Source organism: Cygnus olor, chromosome 1, assembly GCF_009769625.2.
Source record: "Cygnus olor isolate bCygOlo1 chromosome 1, bCygOlo1.pri.v2, whole genome shotgun sequence".
In the NCBI taxonomy this organism is placed as follows: Eukaryota; Metazoa; Chordata; class Aves; order Anseriformes; family Anatidae; genus Cygnus; species Cygnus olor.
Window position 1 is genome coordinate 100,788,773 of NC_049169.1, and position 18,700 is coordinate 100,807,472.

General features: G+C 55.1%; 1 protein-coding gene across 2 annotated transcripts; it reads right to left on the reverse strand.

Moving 5' to 3' along the window:
- Nucleotides 1-4,687: 4,687 nt before the first annotated feature.
- Nucleotides 4,688-17,151, reverse strand: LOC121077878 (PILR alpha associated neural protein). 2 transcript variants are annotated; one of them, XM_040573490.1, is made up of 7 exons: nucleotides 17,089-17,149; nucleotides 16,564-16,734; nucleotides 10,350-10,419; nucleotides 9,637-10,202; nucleotides 9,410-9,491; nucleotides 9,029-9,256; nucleotides 4,688-8,845 (listed from the first exon to the last, which is right to left on the reverse strand). In XM_040573490.1, exons 3-7 carry the CDS (start codon nucleotides 10,364-10,366, stop codon nucleotides 8,824-8,826), a joined length of 915 nt encoding a protein of 304 aa, XP_040429424.1. In that variant the 5' UTR covers nucleotides 10,367-10,419; nucleotides 16,564-16,734; nucleotides 17,089-17,149; the 3' UTR covers nucleotides 4,688-8,823. The 2 variants fall into 2 exon arrangements, with proteins under 2 accessions (XP_040429424.1, XP_040429434.1); XM_040573500.1 differs by lacking the exon at nucleotides 16,564-16,734 and having other exon boundaries at nucleotides 4,698-8,845; nucleotides 17,089-17,151.
- Nucleotides 17,152-18,700: the final 1,549 nt, after the last annotated feature.

Here is an 18,700-nt window from a genome sequence, read left to right on the forward strand (position 1 = left end):
GGGTGAGTGCTCAGCCTAAACAACGGCTTCAGATTCAGGGTCGTGATCATACTCAAATTAATTTCAAATAAGCACAGTAGCACAAGAAGTAATTTGCATGAGACGTCACATGGAATTGCATGCAATTTTGCATATTTAAACAAAACATAACAAAACACATCTCAGGTGAGTACATGAAATCTTTTGTGAAGTAAACTGTACAGAGAAATGACGTATAGCTATCACAGAAGAAGAAAACAAATGGCAGCAACCACCCAGGATGCAAAGTCGCCTCAGACATTGGGAAACACCAGCCCCTTCCTTTACCCAACATCCCGACAGACGCTTGGGTTCCCGTTACCATCACGTTAGCATGCTCTACTTCAGCAGGCAGTCGCACCTCTGGTGCAGAGGATGATGCTCACTGCATCACAACACTACTCACCCTTTCACATTTACATCCTTGGCTTCTTCTTTGCAAAATGTTTTTTTCATGTGTCATTCTGTTTGGGCTTTCTCATGCATTCATCACTGAGAGACTCTCCTCTCAGCGTATGCCACTCCAGGTGGTGCTGTTCTTGCCCTTTAGCTCTAAAGGCCAGAGGCCTATATATCAGCACTGTGAGCCCAAGGGCAGATGCTGACAGCCTCACCTTTCGTGGTCTCCATGCTGTGCGTATTCAGAGCTCCATCCCCACAGTTTATTTCTTGGTGTCTCTGTAAGTCTGATGACACAGCCTCCACCTCAGCTCCTGGAAAATGATAACCGAACAATTAACACCAAGAAAGGAAGATGACAAGAAAAGGAAACAACATGGGAATGCATCATCTTTTGGCGTGAATGTCAGGAGGAGTGAGATCTTTAAACCGCAAAATGGGCTTTCACCTCTTGACCTACCTTTCATGACAGTCCTTCATCTCTGACACACGGTCTGGGTCTTGGCTTGTGTCCCCATTACAGCAGTGAGTCTCAGCTCTGAGGGCTGAGCCACCAGCATGTGCAATAGCCTCTGCTCCCCACTCCCTCCAAACAAGGTGGGCTGGGGAGGCTCGGGTCGCTGCTCCTGAGATAACTGCAAGGATCGGGGGAGCTGGGTCAGCCCTAAACAAGGGCTTCAGAGTCAGCAGCACCCTCATACCTGTGAGCTCCCAGACCCCTGCTTCATCCATCTGTTCTTGTTTACTGAGTCCTTTTAAAGCTCCCCTAGCTCTAAATTTCAATCCTGATCGCTTCCTCCGACTCTAGTTCCCCTTCCTGCTCCATCTTTTAATCCCAGTCAAAATTCATGGTTCTGCCCTCTCTCTCCCCAACCTGTCTTTTCCTGGCCTCCCTCATATTCCTTCTACCTCATAACTCTCTTCCTTTAGGCCTTTCCTCAATGGCTTCAGCTCTTTGTGTTTTGGTTAGGCTGTGCGTTTCTCTCCATGGTACTGCCTGAGCATCAAACTACCGTCGCCAAAGCCCTGCCAGAGGCACTGTTGTTATCCTCGGTCACCACTTCATCCCAGCCCTCCTGTAAGTAGCAGGTACCATGAGAAAATCTGTCTCTTCCTCATCTGCTGCACTCAGATTTTAGTGCACCATGTTTTTTTAGATAGCCACAAGTAGTTGGCCAACATGAGTAGCCACAAGAAACCAGCATTTGGCTATAGGTCAGTCTTTTGGTCCTCAGTTTTGCCATGGGTGTCCTGATGCTTGGTGTAAGAGCAGTCTCACTATAAAGGAAGGAATAACACCTCTCTACCACCTCTGACAGTTCTTGCTGTGTATCCACAAACACAGGGCCATGCTAAGCGGAGCTTCAGACCTCATCTGCGTGATGTTCACTCACATGCATTATGTCACACATGAATGAAATCTGTAAGGCAGAAAAAGGCATCAGAAGGAAACCATTTCAGGCTTAAATAACTCACTCCGGTGTTGTGAAATGGCTCTGAGTCAATCTAATGGCACTGGCGCAAGCCTCCACTGTAGGTGTGAAAACATTCAGACAAATCTGCACGTGTTAACAGTGCACTAACCTGTCTAGATTGATTTCCCTGATGCTAGCAGAGGACACTCACCACAGACTGTCCCTTGATTTAGGAGGAGCTCACAAAGATCCTACTGTCTTGGTCACTTTACCAAGGCTCAGATGGTACCTGAGAGAATCACGATGCTTGTCCAGGCACTTTTCTTGGGTAAGCTAACAAGGAGACCAACCAGCTCTCCAGCCAGGCTGTAATGCGGATTTGACCAGTGCATGCTGCAGACATCAAGCTATGTTCTTCTGACATTCAGAAATTGAGTCACCCCAGGCTTGCTTGTTTGTTGAACCTTCGTGGTATATCCAGCCCTTGACAAAGCCTGGACTTCAAGCTAGACTGGCTGCCCTAGAGTGACTGCCCTCCATCCACTGGAGCTCTGACTAGGAGCCACAGAGATGCAAGACAGGTCCCTGGAGCAGGGACTGGCATTTGTTTCCCTGCCAGATCCCTCGTGGGGATTGATCTGAAGTTGAAGATGGTTTTGCTTGTATTCCGTTCACTCCCTGAGAAAGATGGGCTTTGGATCAATGTGGAATGCGTCACTGAATGGCCTATTATTCACCAAGTGAAATGTGCACTCGGAGACACAGCAGCCCTTGATAAAGATTCAGCTCTGCCTCTGAGGTTCAAAGCAGGAGCGAACCAAGGGAACCACTCAGCTCCTTTACGTGACACTAAAATGAGCTCGTTTCAGGGTCATTCTTCAAGGCAACCTTAAGTTGTGCGTTGCTCCTAATTAAATCACCATCTGCACAACCACATCCCTTTAGCTGGGCGAGGAGACACCTCTAACTTAAGTCGATCCTCCCCTCTGCTGCCATGCCATGTCTATATGGTAGGCCTGAGGAGAACAGCAATGCCCAACAGGTGCTTTCCCACCTCTACCCTCATGCTTGTAACACTGGGCCAGTTGTCTCACGGGGCATGCTATGAAGGCATTACCACAAAGCAGTGGTGAGCAACATGATAGCCCCATGGGGAAGAGCAGCACAGAGCGTGTAGTGGCCTCACTCCCAGCCCCAGGTCTGGAGAAGTTCCCTGAGCAGAGGAGGCAAGCGAGTACTGTAGCTCACTATGAGATCCTTACATTGACAGGCGCTGCCAGCAGACCATTACCTTAGTTTTTCATGTTTGTTTGTTTTTTTTTAAATATAATGGGACAATTTACTGTAGGTTACAGAAAGTGTTCAGCTGGAGGGAGTCCCAGCTTTGGGAGCTGTTTTCATAATGTGTTTCCAAGGTACTCTCTTCGTCAGGAAATCACAGTGCTCAGCAACACCTCGTGCTTGGTTTCTGACCCCTTGCTGGGGGGCTGTCGTGTGTTTTGTTGTGGTTGTGCAGTTCTTAGGTGTTCTTCTTTGATTTATTTGATCGCATCCATTCCTCCCATCTCCACTGCCCCGTGTTCAGCAGGCAGCTCCCCCTCCTAGCTCCCCATCAGTGAGTGCTGGGGAAGGAGGGCAGGGCTGGGAGCAGGCTGGAAGGCTGGGAAGTCAAAGCGAGCATGTGGGCAAGAAGTAGTGGGAAGTGTTGGTGAGAAGGGACTAGACCAGGGAGTCAGAGCTTCAGGAGATCAGAAGAAAAAGGGTCACCTCGTGGAGCTTCTCCTGGTGAAGGAAAGGAAGGTTTCACTGAGTGCCCGTAGCCTCAGCCTCTGTGGAAAGGGCACTGGAGAAAATGCATCTGCTGACTGAGAAGCCAGCAGGAAGGGATGAAGCACTGGCTGAAGCAGCTGAGGTTTACGCAAGAGATTTCACTGCGCTGACAAGCGTGTGAGCCTGTAATGTCAGCACGGTGAGAATTTCTCACCCCTTCAGCCGCAACTCCCCAGCCTGCCCAGCCCACAGCCTCCTGATGCAGTGGATGGGAGAGGCTCAGCCTCGGGGGCGGCGAGCAGCCCACTAAAGCAGCGGGGTCTGAGGGACTCCCTCCTCCCACCCTCGGCACGGGGGCAGAAGGGGTGCCGCTCACATGAGCACAGACGCTGGGACAGCCATCCCCGGTGTCCACAGGGAGGGAGCCCTTCGGAGGGTGCCACCAGCGCTGCCGTGGTCTCCAGCACCCGGCTCCTTGCCCACCCCAGCAGCGATCACTGACGGAGCTGGTGAAGTGGGGGAGTCCGTAGGAGACAGAGGATGCTTAATTACAGAGCAGCCCTGGAAACTAGCAACAGCAGCGGCACTGTGGCCAGGAGGGGAGGCAGCAGGGCTGTAAATAGAAATTGCGGAGGCAGCCGCGGGAACAGAGTGAGGGAGGCTTCTGCTCCATCATCTCTCCGTCTCTCTCCAGCTTCTCTCACACTCTCACAGCCACCCTGGCTCCCAGCACAGATCAGCATGTGACAGCAGCCCCCAAAGCATGCTGGGAGGCAGCAGCTCCGGTGCAAAAACAGCCACTCGGGCTGAGAAGTGGGTGTGCGAGGCCCCTGTGGCTTCCTTGAGCAAAGGAGAGCTCCTGTGGAAATCTGTGAGGAGGGCTGAAAGGCTCCTCTGGCCACTAAGAAAACCAGGGTGAGATGACACGTGGCCAAATAGCCCTGTCCACCCTCCCAGAGAAGGCCATAGGATGGCAGATGCTTGAGCCCCCATCCCACCATGGTCTGCCCAGGGCAAAGCCCCTCTCTCCCCACCCCTGACACCTCCATTATGGCCTCTTCCACAGCAGCAAGAGCTCTGCTTTCAGTATTTGCAAAGGTTTATTTAAAAATGTTGAAACTAACATCCCACAAGAATTGAATATTTCACCACAAGGAGAAGAGAAATCCTACAAAAATATATATCACAGCGCACAAGGGCAGGGGAGGGGGGGAGCGAGACCAAGCGGGAAGCAGGAGGGAGGATGGAGGGAAGGATGGGAGCTGCGGCAGAACAAGACCAAATGGCAGAGAGAGAACAAGAGAGGAGTGAGGAGAGCGAAACAGCAGGAGAGGAGAGAGCCAGGAGGAGACCATGGTACAAGATGGGAGCAGGAGTGGGAAAACAACAGGAAGAAGGGATGGAGAGCTGTCAGACAGTGAAAGAAGGGGTTCCCCTCTATTGTCTTGACAAGGTAGGGCCAGGACTACAGTGAGACATCAGCTGGGGCATGGTCAGGGAGCTGGAGTTTGGCCCAGGGCTTTTGAGCTGCAGGACTCATCTCTAAGGCTGTGCCATAGGCGTGTTTTTCAGAGTGAAAACCAAAACCACAGTTTAAGTCAGACCAATCGAAAGGTGATCATGTTTTCATTTGAGAATGTGTGGGAAGTGAACAAAAAGCTCCTTTCCAAGCATTTTTCCTTAGCAGGAGGGGAGGGGTGGGTGGGTGAAAGGGCCAGATTTACAAGGGCACTTAGGTGCCACAGAGGAAGAGGTAGATAGCCCTCTCTGAAGCCCTGGAACTCTTGGCTGGATGTGTCGCTGTAAACTGGACTGGAGGAGAGGTGTGGAAGCACACGTCTGAGCTCTGTTCCCTTGCCTACCCATCATGACCAACCAGATTGGGAAGCCCAAACAGGATTTGTCCTTGTGGTCATGTCACTGTTGGGTAAACAGGGAAAGAGAGAGACTCAGGTTCCTGCTCCAACACAATGCAGGGTGGAGGGGAGGGATTGTCCCCCAGGCCTTCCCTCCTTCCCACTGCACCCACAGGGAGACCAGCCTTTGTCAAAAAAACCACGTCCCTTGAGGAGTTTGCACAGACACAGTTGCTCAGCCCACCCAGATGTGTTCTGCTAATTGGCCAGCAATGTTGGACAGGCTCAGCCCAAGCCTACAAACATTTGCAGTAGTTTTCCCCACACACCTTTCTCTCTGTAAAATTTCCACTGGAAAAAATTTAACCCAGATCTTTTTCCTCCAGTCAGCTGGAAGACGGGGAAACCTGCAGCTTGTGACTGAGAAGGTGCTGGCCTCTGCCCTGGCTTTGTACCTGGTGCTGTCAACCAGTCCATGTGTGCATGTCACAGAATACGATCTTGGACCAGGCAGGCTCCATTCTGCATAGGGAAAGATGGTTCATAAGGCTCCCGCCATGGAGAAAACAGATCCAGTGAGATTATTTGTTGACTGGAAGAAGCTTATGTGGCCAAACATGTTTTGAATGTTTTGCTCCAGGGACAGAAAGTAGCAATGAAAGTTTGGGCAGAACGATGAAGCTGTTTCCCATATCTAACCTGTTTCATGTGAGAGAGGGAACGACCGTCATAAAAATGTTTGACTAGAAAAATTGGTGTTGGAAAAGATATTCAGCATATCGAAGCTTCTGTCATTGTAAGAGTTTTCTCTACTGCATTTCCCATCTTCCCTCTTACCACAACATCCATGAAAGGTTTCATTCCTTGGAGGTACTTTTAACAAGAGCAGAGACACGTTAAAGGAAAACAAACAAACAAGCAAACAGAAACAACACTTAAATCTGATGTGTTTGCAGAGTTTACAAAGGCCTGGCCAGCAGAGCGCAGGGCTTCCCTGCAGCAAGTATTGGAAAATGTTTTCACTACACCCCCTGCAGTGCCCTGCCACTTTCTTGCAGACCTTCTCTCCACACAGCGTGTGCAAAGGGAAAGTCCGAGGACAGCCCTTGAAGTGGTAGCGTCTAAACTCTGGCCTCATTTCAACAAGCGCAAACAAGATCAAAAAGCAATCTAATTAATCCAGTCTGGAAGATTACTTAAACCAGTTTGAGGCGTTATGTTGTAAACTGCCCGCAGTAACCAATTCAGCCCTGTGCAGACTGTGTGCAGATGTCCATCTCCATCCCTGGTTGTGCCAGCGTGAGTGAGAACAGCCCCTGACCTGCCCTCAGCTGGCAGGGGTGGTGGTGAGGGGGGCCGTGGGCAGGAGCAGCCATCTGCCCCCTTGTTTGTCCATCCACAGCTTGAACGTCCACCAAAGCCTTGAGAGGGGCCTCAGTAAGGAAAAGGCTCAGTAACAGATTGATTTACAGTAAGCAATAATATCCCCTGCTGTGAGCAGAGACTGAACCTGTGCTTAGACTGGAGACCTCCAGAGTCCTTTTCCACCTACATCTTTCAGCCATTCTGTGCTTCTAATAAGACGATAATTTTATTTGACCTGTCATTTTCTCCAAATCTCTACTGTTTTCTGCGAAGCTTACTGTAATTTACACTCTCATTTAAATGTCCTTCACGGTGAGTCAGGTGGGACCTGAGATCACCAGCAGATCAGCTGGGTAAATGGGCAGAACCAGGCCTCGTAGGAAACTCCATGTGCTTTGTTCTATAAAGAATATGCTTTTACTACAGAGATAAAGGGTGGAAGGCGATTTCCTATTCTCTGAGATGACAGAAAACTTTTTGTCAAAGACCTTGTATGATGCACTAGAGCCTTCAAATTGTGGGTGAGTTTCCCGTCTCTGGACACAATCAGCCCAGCAACTGAAGGTGTTTGTATACCATAGGGGTGACCTTACCTAAATCAGCATCATTTCAGTTCAGTGGCTGTCAGCGTGGGTTTGTAAATTTTTTTGAAGGTGTCCACAAAAGCCAAGAGAGGGCAACTATTGTCATTGTCAATGGACTGTCATGGAAATCGGCCTCCCATGCCTGGTTGCAGCATAGATACCCCCCTCTCTCATGCCCTTGGCAAGTGTTGTCTCATGAGGCATTGCAGGAGAAACCTACCAGCAGTACATGGCAACCCTCCAAACGCTCCCGAGGTCATCTATAAATTGCTCTTTGCCATCCTAGGCAAACAGAGTCATCTCAGCTGCTTGTTGCCTGTGACAGGAGTGTCCGAAAGCAATTCCCTACCCCAGCCCAGCCAAACTCATGCTCCTTGTGCCCAGCTATATCTGCTTGTGACACTTTTAGCTGCTTTGGCAGTATCTCAATGGACAGGACCCTTGCTAAATGATGTTATGGGCAGAAGGCTTCACCTATGATTTTCTAAAGAACACCTCCATAGAGTAGAGATAAAACCTTGATGAAGTAGACTGAGGGGGTGGAAAGGGACAGCGAGGAGGCTTCCAAGAGATCAAAACATTTGGAAAGCAAAAGGAACTTCTTCCAACCTTAACTGGCAAGAAAGGAGGGGAGGAGGAATGGAGAGAAAAAAAATAGAAACATTGGGGACTGAGAGATGAAAGATACAAGCTGAAGACAGAAAACAGGAGTGTTAGGCAGAAAGGAGATGGGAAGATATGAATGTTAAAGGCAGGGCAATGTTTCCTTCAAGGAAATGTGTTGCTGAGGGGGGTCAGGTGCTATATAAGCCTCTTCTTCCCAAGACTCACCCACTCCTGGGACCCTCGGGAAGGCCAAGACCTTGGGAACAGAAGGACCTGCCATCACCTGAGCCCTGGCTCGGGGTGACCGAACCCCAGCAGGCATCGCTGCAGCCACTGAACTCCAGACGTTCACGTCAAAGCACACAACATGGAAAGGGACACACAGAGGGGCTCGGGCCCACGGGGACAGGGGTACACCTTTCCACCTCGCCTACCCCCGACGTCAGGCATGCACTGGTGGGAGAGTCACGGAGGTCAAAGAGTGCGTGTGCGTGTGTGCGAGGACAGGGGCAGGGCAGGCTACGATTTCACACCACTGCCAGCTGCCTTCCCTCCCACCATCCTGCTCACTCATCCTCCTGTCCTGCTTGGGGGGGTCCCCAACCTTCCCCCCGCAGGACGCTAGCGAGGCCCGGCTCGTCCGTTTGCCCAGGCACGTCCCGGTGGAGTTAGTTAACAATGGTGGCAGCGGGCCGTGGCACAAGGAGATTGTTTTTTTTTTTTTTCCTGGGGTAGCAGAGGCGGCAGAAGTGTGGGCTCCCCGGTTGTGACAGGAGGGTGGGGGAGCCAGCTCTGCTTCTCCCGTGTGCATCACAGGTTCACCAGTGGGATTCTGGGGGGAAAAGGGAATCGGAAAAGAATTAGAGACGGGCGGTCATGCTGCCCCGGCATCCCCGCTAGCCAGCCAGCCTCGCATGGGCCCTCCTCAGAAGGTTGATCTGCCTTGCCCGCCCTTAACCTGCTGTTCCTCTGCCCCCTGCCACCCCATGGCTCCCTGGCTCCCCGGCGGACTCACCGGTTGAGCTGGAAGGCAGTGCTTTTCCCGTGGCCCCCCAGTTTCTCCGCACCCTCCTGCCCATGCCTGGGTTCCTCCGCCTCGGGGGTGGGGGTCAGGGAGTCGCCGTAGGGCCCCAGGATGCTGACAGTGGTGGGGGACAGGTCCGTGAGGGGCTGCTGGCTCTCCTGCTGCCTCCCACCACTCTGCTGCCCGGAGTGGCGCCGGCGCTTCTGGTTGCGGTCCCAGCTTTGGAGAGAAGAGCAGCAAGGCGATGAGTGCCCCTTGCACCCGTGGGTCAAATGCTTTCTCCAGTGCCCAAGCCCACAGTCCTTGTGCCCACCGACATGGCTTCAGAGCACCGTTACGAAACAGTCCCAATTGGCCCCAAGCCCCACTCACCAGAACTTGAATATGATCCCGGTGGCAACCAGGACAATGATGATAGAGATGGTGATCGTGACGTAGAGCTGGGGGTCCACACCTGTGAGACAGAGGGGAGAGGGCCAGTGCGACAGCCACCCCCATCAGACCCTCAAGAGCAGCAGTGCAAGTGTTGGGGCAATGACAAGTTTTGCAGAAGGAGCTGCTGCAAAAACAGGGCCAGGAGAAGCAAAATGCAGACCTACCTTCCCCCCGGGGCCCAAACAGGAACGGCCGTAGGGTGGCTGGGGTCTCGCGGAGGTTGAGCCCCGCGTTGTGCAGCAGCGAGTGGGAGTTGGGCTGCGCCGTCGCCATGCCCCGTGGTGAAACGAAGGTGTAGCCCAGCGGTGGGAAGCCCGGGTTGGCTGAGTTGGCATCCCCTCCGTCCTCATCCGACACCGTGGGGCCCCACACGATGGCCCAGGGGTACTGGGAGGAGGGCATGCCGTCCTCGAAACCAGAGGGGGTGGCGGGCCGGGCCCCCGCTGCCTGGCGTCTCAGCCGCACGGCGTGGCGCAGGTCCCCACCGCGGGGGGACAGGGCCCGCTGGCGCGGCGCCGTGAGGCGCAAATCCCGCTCCGGCAGCGGGGTCCTGTCCCAGATGCAAATGGGCCGGTGGGCAGAGGGACTCCGACGAGCGCAGAGAGGCCGGGTGGCCACGGGGCTGCGAGGGCGCAGGGACCAGGCGGCGGGCGGAGGGACAGCTGAGACCAGGAGGAGGAAGTGCCATAGCTGCAGCGAGTGGATGGAGGAGGCCAGGAGAGGCATCCTGCTGCAGGAGGAGGAGGAGGAAGAGCGCATTATCTGGACGTCCCTCCTGCTGGGAAGGCCCGTCGTGGAGCAGCCAACAGCAGCCTGCTGCCCACATGCCTTCCTCCTTCCCGCATTGCTGGCAGGCGCGGAGAGGCCATGAACCTACCAGGCACCAGGCTCCATCGCAGATGCAGCAGCGCCTCGTCACTCGGCGAGGTCTCGCCTCATGCTCCTCACTGGGAGGCAAGAGAGAGAGCTTGAGCTGCGTCTGGACCTTGCAGCCATCGCTCCCTCCCCGCTGCTGGTGCCAGCCCCGGCAGGCAGAGCGAGGCAGAGAGTGCACATGCACCCACTCCCCTGCCCAGGGCTGCTCCCCCCGGCCCACAGAAACCTGCTCGCTAGTGTATGCACCCGGGAAAAGTGATCCGCCTCTGGAGTACACGTGCAGAGACGCGTGCACAGACTCCCGGGGGACTCTCCTGTCTGAAGGCCGAGGGGGGGATTCGGCGTCTTTGTTTGCTTATCGCTAGAACAGGTTGGAATCTTAATTCTTGTGTTTATTTATAGTGCGGAGCGTGTAATCCATTTATTAAAAAGGAGCCTCTTCATTGTCTGCCGGGGTGAGGGAGCGAGAGGGGAAGCTCGCAAGTGATAAACCGGGAAGATTGGGAAAGCGAGAGTGAATCAGCCTGAAAAGTCCAGCCTTACTAAGGAACTTAAGAGCAAAAACATACCTATCACATATTTAGCATTTACTTTCCTCTTCACTAACACGGAATTACCTTTCCATGCTCCTTACCCACGTATCCTCAGCAAGGTCCAGTCCCTCCCTTCCTCCCCCGCCTCTCCCACCAGCAATCCCAAAAACCCAGCAGCGCTAGGCAGCAGCTGTGGCACGGAGCAAGGGCCAGCACCCCGGCAGGATTTCAGCACCGGCTGCACGCCACCCTCCGGCACCATCCTCACGGCTGCGCGGCTGCCCTTCATGCTGCCTGCCCCTTCCCTTGGCAGCACATGGCGCAGCGCCAGCCCTTCCCCAGTGAGCTGCTGTGTACCTGACCCGGGATTTGCTCCACAACAAAAACCTCACACACACACAGGGAAAAAATCATTCAAGACATCCAGCCCGTTCCTTCACTGTGAAGGGGAGGCGTGAGCACCGACAACCCACATTCGTGCCCTCATGCGGCTGTGGGGCGTGGAAAAGGGGGTGCTTGGCCAAGGGGTCTCAGGAGGCAGTCAACACGGAGACCAAACACCCTGCACCTCCAGCCCTGAGCCCACCATGCTGTGTCTTGATGCTCCCAAGGAGTAATAGCCGTTCCCCTGCTGGGTCCATGTTGTTAGGTGACGCTGCAGCCCCTCCTGAGGAGCAGGCCTTCCTCTTGCAGCCCGCTGCTTGCTGTGGGCTGGGGGGCTCGCGCCCCATGGCGTGCACCTGAGGAGAGGGGCTGGGAGGAAGGACACCCAGGAGCAAGCCGCTGTCTGGCTCCTGCTGCATTAACTGGGGATATTTTTAGTTTCCTTCTGTTAAATATTTAAACAAAGTTCACAGGAAAAAAAGGAATTGTCGGCTAATGTGCCCTGCCCTTCCCTCCGGGGCAAGATCAGTCTCTGGAGAGATCCTGAGATGAAGATGAGGAGAAAAGAGCAGCTATTCTCAGCATTTCTTTGTACTTTGCTCCTGAACCTCTAAGCCTTAGAGGGGACTCGGTATTAAAATGCAGCTCTGCAGAGAGGCAGCAGAATGGAGCAAGTTTCTTCCAAAGCCAGAGGCTCCTTTGCGCTGGCAAGATCTTGGCCATCTGGATTATGATCACGACGCTGTGGAAGATCATGTCTGGCAAGACAAAAATCTGTGACAGAATTTCTTTTGGACCTTGGAAAGGGAGGGAATCCCAAGTGTCGTGGATCGCTCTCCATGTGAGTCCCCAGGCTAGGGTGCACACAAACCATCCGGATGATTTCAAGGTGGCCTGGAGCGCCTGGGGCCATGGCTGGGACTGGGGAGTAGCTCCCCATGATGAAGAGCCATGCCCTGCAGCCACATTATCAGCTAACAGCCCTGGTCTTCGGAGGGTGCATGTGTGGTTTTTTGCATCAGGCAACAGGAGATGTGAATCTGGGCAGTACCACCGCCGAAGCAGAAATTGCTGTACTGCTTGGCTGTATTTGTGCACTCCAGAAGAGCACCCAGGACCGAGCATTCCCAGGGTCTAAAGCCTGGGAATAAGGATCCCTACAGACCCAAGTTGTGCTTGCTTTATCACCTGGAAGCCTGAATTTCAGCCCTGGGGAGCAGGTTATGGCTGTTACTGGACCAGAGGGGCAAGAGTGAGCCCAGCACTGGTCTCCTCCTGTACACATACTGCTATGTTTGTGACAGGCTGGAAACTGGGTGCAAGCCTCAGACCTCAGGCACTCTTGTGCACAGATCCTGCTGCAGACCGTAAGGAGGAGGTGAATCCTGAAGGCTCTACCCCAAAGGCAGCTCCAGATGAGTGCAGGACTGAGATGGTATCTAGATGCTAGTCCAGACATTCTGGTTTGTTAATGATATTGGGGACAGAGACTGAGAGTGTGCCCTGGCACAAGCACAGCCAGGTATCTTTTGTGGAGGAGCACAGAGCTGTCTCCTGTAGCATGAATGCCATGAGAGCAAAGGAGCCGGAACTCCAGCTGATTTGCCAGCCAGCAAGGGCTAGACTCCACTGCACATGGAGTACCAATGCTCACAGCAGAGCATGGACATAGATCCCTGTGGCTTACCAGCCCAGCAGCAGATAAAACATGTCTGGGGCACTCTTCAGTTAGCTGCTGGCAGTAGGAACTGTGTCCTGGGCACAAACTCTGTTGTGCTTGAGGGCGAGCACAGCAAATGTCCTTGATTCATCTCTGTATCCCATTGTGGATGTCGAATAAAACAGTACATCTTCAGAGAGGAGGAGCGGGCTCAAATAGTCTTACTGCCTGGAGGTACAAGTCCCAGTATCGTTGCACCTTACACCTTTCAGGAGGCTGTTGTGTGCTAGAACAGAGACTGGATTTCTGCATCAGTACCGTCTGGCACGGCTTTTGCTTTCAGGTCCGTCTCCCAGGTCTAATTGTGATAAAAAATGGACAGAGCTGGTCCCAGGGTCCAAAGACGGACCTGTGTGCTTTCATTCTAGGTACAGGGCCTTCATTGCAGTGTTCCAGTGTCCTGTTATGCACAGATGACAGAGAGTGAATGACAAAGCTATTTCCCCAGGGCACTTCACTGAGCTCCGTTTGTGAATCTTGGTGCTTGGAAGCTGGGAGGAGGAATTACATTGCTCATTGCTATTGCATACGGACCCCACTACAGGGCCAGACTACAGATCTGGGGCTAGTCTATTAGGAGCTGCTCTCACTGAATTTGCAGGATGAAAGCACAAGTCCTTCTTCTGTTCCCCAACGTCAGTGACCAGCCATGCTTCCTCCCTCTTGGTAAGTCTCCTGCAGCCCAGACCCACTGCTGCTGGGATGTGAGAGAGCGGATCTCAGCAGCCGTGCCCCAAAGCACGCATGCCACTTCTCCAAGGGGAATGGGAACCTACATCCTAACTATTGTCTAGGAGCAGAGCCTGCTGCATGCCTGCTCTGAGCAGGAAGCACAGGCTAAACCGTAGAAGTGACATCCTGAACTCTGGAGTTCAGGTGCTGCTCTGCCCTGGTGAAGCCCTGGGATTCATGGAAGATAACTCCTACATGTCCAGGACTCTAGTATGCAGTGGTCCCCAAGAGAAATCTTATTGAAATATAAAAGTTATCACTGGAATAAAAGAGCTGAGGTGCCAGGCGCGTGCAGGCAATACCCATGCTGTAGCTCGCTCACATCAAATGCAATCTGTAACCTTCTGTTACAAAATGCTGAAGTTTGACAAATTCAAATGAGGAACAATACTATTAATAAAGAGGGTCACACACTAGTACAATTTACCTAGGGAGGCAGTGTATTCCCTCCTGCCTGAAGCCTTTACACGGCTGTATTTCTCAAAGAGATGCTGTAGTTCAATCAGAGGTTATGGGTTTGACGCAGGAAATGAAATTGGTGAAATTTTCTGGCCTGTGCAATGCTGTAAGTCAGACTAGATGATCAAAACGGTCCCCCTGGCCTTAAAATCTGAGAATCTCACAGCTTTCTTGATGCTTAGCAGAGATCAGCTCTGACCAGAGAGCAATTGGGCGAAGCCGAGCACACACAGGACGTGTCAGCGAGAGGCGGCTAGCCTCCTTCCATCTGGGGATGGGGAGAGAGTTGCACCCGATTCTGCCTGGCTCGGCTGGCAGACGATGATCTATCTGTATTTCTGTAGCATCTCGGGCTTGACTGCTGTGATACTATGCCTCTAGGAATGGAGCCGTCTGCTCTCTGAGCGCTTCAGCTAGTTCAGAATGCAGCAGTCTGTTTGCTCAGCCACTCAATCTGCCGGGAATGCATCACCGTGCCTCTCTGCACCCCACACCAGCGGCCCTCCTGCGAGCACAGAGTCCAGCTCAAGGTCTCCAGCCCCGTATTCAAAGCCCAGCATGGGACAGGCCCCAGTGACCTCAGCAATCAATCACCTCTCCTTATGCAGCGATGACCTCACATGACGGATATATTCCACTGGAACAATGAAATTGCCAACCAGTTTGGGTAGAGGGGGAAGGGATGGAAGAAGGGGAAAGAGGCTCATGACCCTGAGGAACAGAACATTCACAGGAGCTGGGCCAAGATTATGAAACTTACTGCCGGCTGAAATAGCGTTCGCCATTAGCAACCCCGCAGCACCGAGAGCTTCATGCAAATCCTTCCTTTGCCCAGCTCCCCCACAGCAACGATCCCACTCAAAACAGTAATAAAAAATCAAAACAAACCTGAGGGGGACCCAGCCCTCCTCGCGGACAGAGAAAGCTTGGTTGCCTGTCATTTTTAACTCCCGGCCAGCATTAAGGTGCTGTGATGACAGCTACTGATAGGAGACAGCGATCCGGGACTGTGGAGCCTAGCAGCTATCTCCGAGCATCGAGCGGAGTGAGTTCAGATGCCGGCAGTGAGCCCCCCCCCGACACCGCCTGGTGCCCCGAGTGCCCCACACCTGTATTTTTCTCAGTGGCCGTGAGCATCCTGGGGTTCACAGCCCAAGCTGCAGAGATGCAGTCATCGCCGGTGTGGTAGCAGGAAGCATGAACCCCAGTGCTGATGAAAAGGAATTGTACGTCCTGCTGTATTCGGCTGGGTGGGGACAGGGAAAGGGAGGAATCCTGGAGCAGCTGCCCCAGGGAGGCGATTCTGCTGCGCTCGGGGGAGTTTAGACAGCCGGGAGCACGAAGCCAAATGCTGGTACCCTGTGGTGGGAGATGCCAAGCCCATCTGGGGAAGGAGCTCCTGCTGTGCATGGGGCTGGGGGAGACAGCTTGCAGAGCACGCTGGATTTGGGGGCTGGCAGTCTGAATGCAGTGCCTCATGTCGGGTGCTCTACCTGGTGTCTGAGGCTGTGAAGGTTGGTGGTAGTGCCCAGAAGGACTGGCCAGGACCGCGGAGGGGCCGGTGGCGCTCGCCCGGTGTTAGTGCAGGTCCTGCAGCACTCGGTGACCGCTGGCAGAAATTCCAGTGCCAGGGCACTGGGGCAAGCACCTATGGGCTGGGGATGGGAATCCTGGGCTAGGGCATAATCCGGGGCTGGAAGGGTGGCAGTGCCTGCACATTTGGACACCTCGGTATCTAGGGAACGGGCGTGTGAACCCCAGCAGCGGTCCTCTGAGCTCAAGTCTCCCTGCATTTGGGAACTGTGAGCATGGCCCCATTCCAGCCAGCACTCTAGGATGCCGGTCCCCTGCCATCTAGTGCCTGCCTGCAATACATGTCATGAGTCTGCCAATCTTCTGCCTCCCAGTTTCCTACGGTTCCTGGGCATCCAAGTGCTTCAGGTGCTGGAGTCTCCACATCCGAATTGCTCTCTCTTGTGTGGTGCACCCTTGGCCGGGCGGGAGGAGGGACTGACCCCTCCGCTTCCTTTCTCCAGCTGCGCCAATTTGGCTGAAGTCGCCTTGCTCAGCAGAGGCTCCAGTGCTCCAGCACAACAGGTCTGTGATGGAGCCCGGAGCTGGAGGGCAAGAGGCAGCAATGCCTTGGACGTGCCCCCTCCCTGCCAGCCCCTCGGGAACCCCCTGCCCCAGAGCGAGAGAGGAGGGGACGGCAGAGGGGAAGGAGAGCCGGCTAAGGAGGAGACAGAGCGCCCAGATGGGGAGAGGGAAAAGGAAAAAGGGGGAGAAAGGACACGGGGAAGGAGACGGCGAGGGATGACTCGTAGACAGGCACGCGTCCCTCCCTGCCCCTCACCCCATGCCCACCCCGGGGCTGAGGCTGAACTTACCTTGCGGGGAGACGAGTGGGGCGCAGCCGGGGCGGCGGAGCGGGGGACCGGGGGAGCACGGCTGCCGCTGCCGGTGCCTCTCATGGCCAGGACGAAGGAAGGAGAGGAGGAGGAGGAGAGGAGGAGGGAGAGGAAGGAGGAGGAGGAAGGCTCGGCGAGGCTCAGCCCTGGCTGAGGGAGAGGGAGCGAGAGATGCCTTGAAATAAACAGCTGCCGAGGACTGGTCCAGCCCCTCTTTCTCTCTCTCCGTCTCCGTCTCCCTCGCTCGCAGCCTCCCGTTAACCCCATGGCTGCTGGCACGGCCGCGGGCCGCCGCCGCCGCCCCCGAGCCCTGCTGCGGTCCGAGGGGCGCCCACCGGGGGGCAGCCCCGACGGGGGCAGCACCGCCGGGGGGGGGGGGGGGGGATGCCCCGTGCCCTGCCGCCCCCCGGCCCCGCAGCCCTTCCCCGCCTGCGGGGTGGGCGAGGGCTCCCCGGTGCCCCCCCCCCCTCCCCCCCATCCTTCCCCCGGGCCGCCCCGCCGGACCTGCCCGCCGCCGCCGCCGCCTCCCCGCCGCCGCTGCCCGCTCCGCGCCTCTCCCGTCGTGCCGGTTATTTCGGGCTCCTCACAGGAAGCGATTAGGTTGCCATGGAGAGAGGTGTCTCCAAGGGACCCGCCGCTCCCCCCCCCACCCCCCCCCCTCCCCGCCGCACGCCTACCCCCGGACGGCTCCGTCCCCCGGGATCCCCCCTCCCCGCGACGCCCCCCCCCCCGGGGCTCGCCCCCGCCGCCGTGCCCCTCGAGGGGGACGCCTCTGCGGCCGTCGAGGTGGGGACGGGGGGGGGGCTGCGGGAGCAGGGGTGGGCTCTGCCCGGGCTGGGGGACCACCCCGCTCGGCTGAGCGCATCCCCGAGCGCGTCTCTCTGCCGGGGATCGATGGGATGCGTCTGGGAGCGGCGGGGACGTGACGGCGAGATCAGAGCCCGGAGGAGGTGGTGTGCCTCCGGGGGGCCGGGTGTTTCACAGGGACAATCTCCCCCCGCCGCCAAGGACCAAGCAGAAGGCGCAGTCCAAATCGGAAGGAGGCTGCCGAGCAACCCACGGGCGAGAGAAGAAAGTCAGGGGCAGAAAGACGGCTTCCACTCCAGGGACTGACAAACGAGGAAGTAATTTCCTCAGAAACAATCAAACTTTTCATCGTGAAGTGATGAGGGAAGACCGCGTCTGACCCTGGCAAAACAGAAAGGAATCGCAGAGACAGCACCGACCTATAAAGCAACCCGCCACTCCATCAGGGGTGGACACTGGTAACAGACACAGCACCGAGCCCGAGCACAGCACGACGCCTGGAACAGACCGTGCCAATTCGTGGCAGCACCTGAGGGTGCTCAGTTGCTCTTCAGGCCTTCCACGAGCTCCCCTGGTAGCGAACCAGGCTGAACTCACCTTTCATGCATCAGGGCGTTCATCTTTCGAGGGAGCTTTTGTAAGCGTTTGGGGGAGTCAACGGGATTTGCACATGGCTGTGTGCGGCTGGATGGATCGGCACATGCGTGCGCCGGTGTCAGCGCCCACGGTGGTCGGGGCATGGGAGGACGGCGCTGCCTGGGGAGCTGTCACAGCCTGGGGTTGGGCGAGACAAATGCCATTGTGTGTCAACAGGCATACACGTGTCTGAGCGCCTCGGCTTTTGTCCCCCTCACGTACAGGGGGCTTTATGTCAGAGATTATCTGGGCTTCCGTCGCATTCGCCAGCCTTTTCATCTTTCACCCTCCTGGGACTCGTACAAGTGATCTGTACAAGGCTCGCCCAGCTAATCCTTGCACGCTTGTCCACAACCACCTGTACGGATGCGGCCGGGGCAGCCCCTGGCACAACCAAGGTGTGCTTCTCACCTACCGCAGGCTCCGTCTGCACCCTCGTGCTCTGAGAGCTCTGTCCAGCTCCCTGCCCTCTGCACCCTCCTGCCGCTCGTCGGGGGGTAGCTGAGGGTAGAAAGCTCTGGAAGGGGCTACCTCAGCCACGGAGGCTCTTTCTGACCTTTTCAAATTATGACGAATGTGTTTAGTATAATTGGGAAGCACAAAACAGACGAGAAAATTCAACTGGGGAAAGGTCAGTTAAAGGGCGAAAATCCAGATGACGCAAACACTGAAA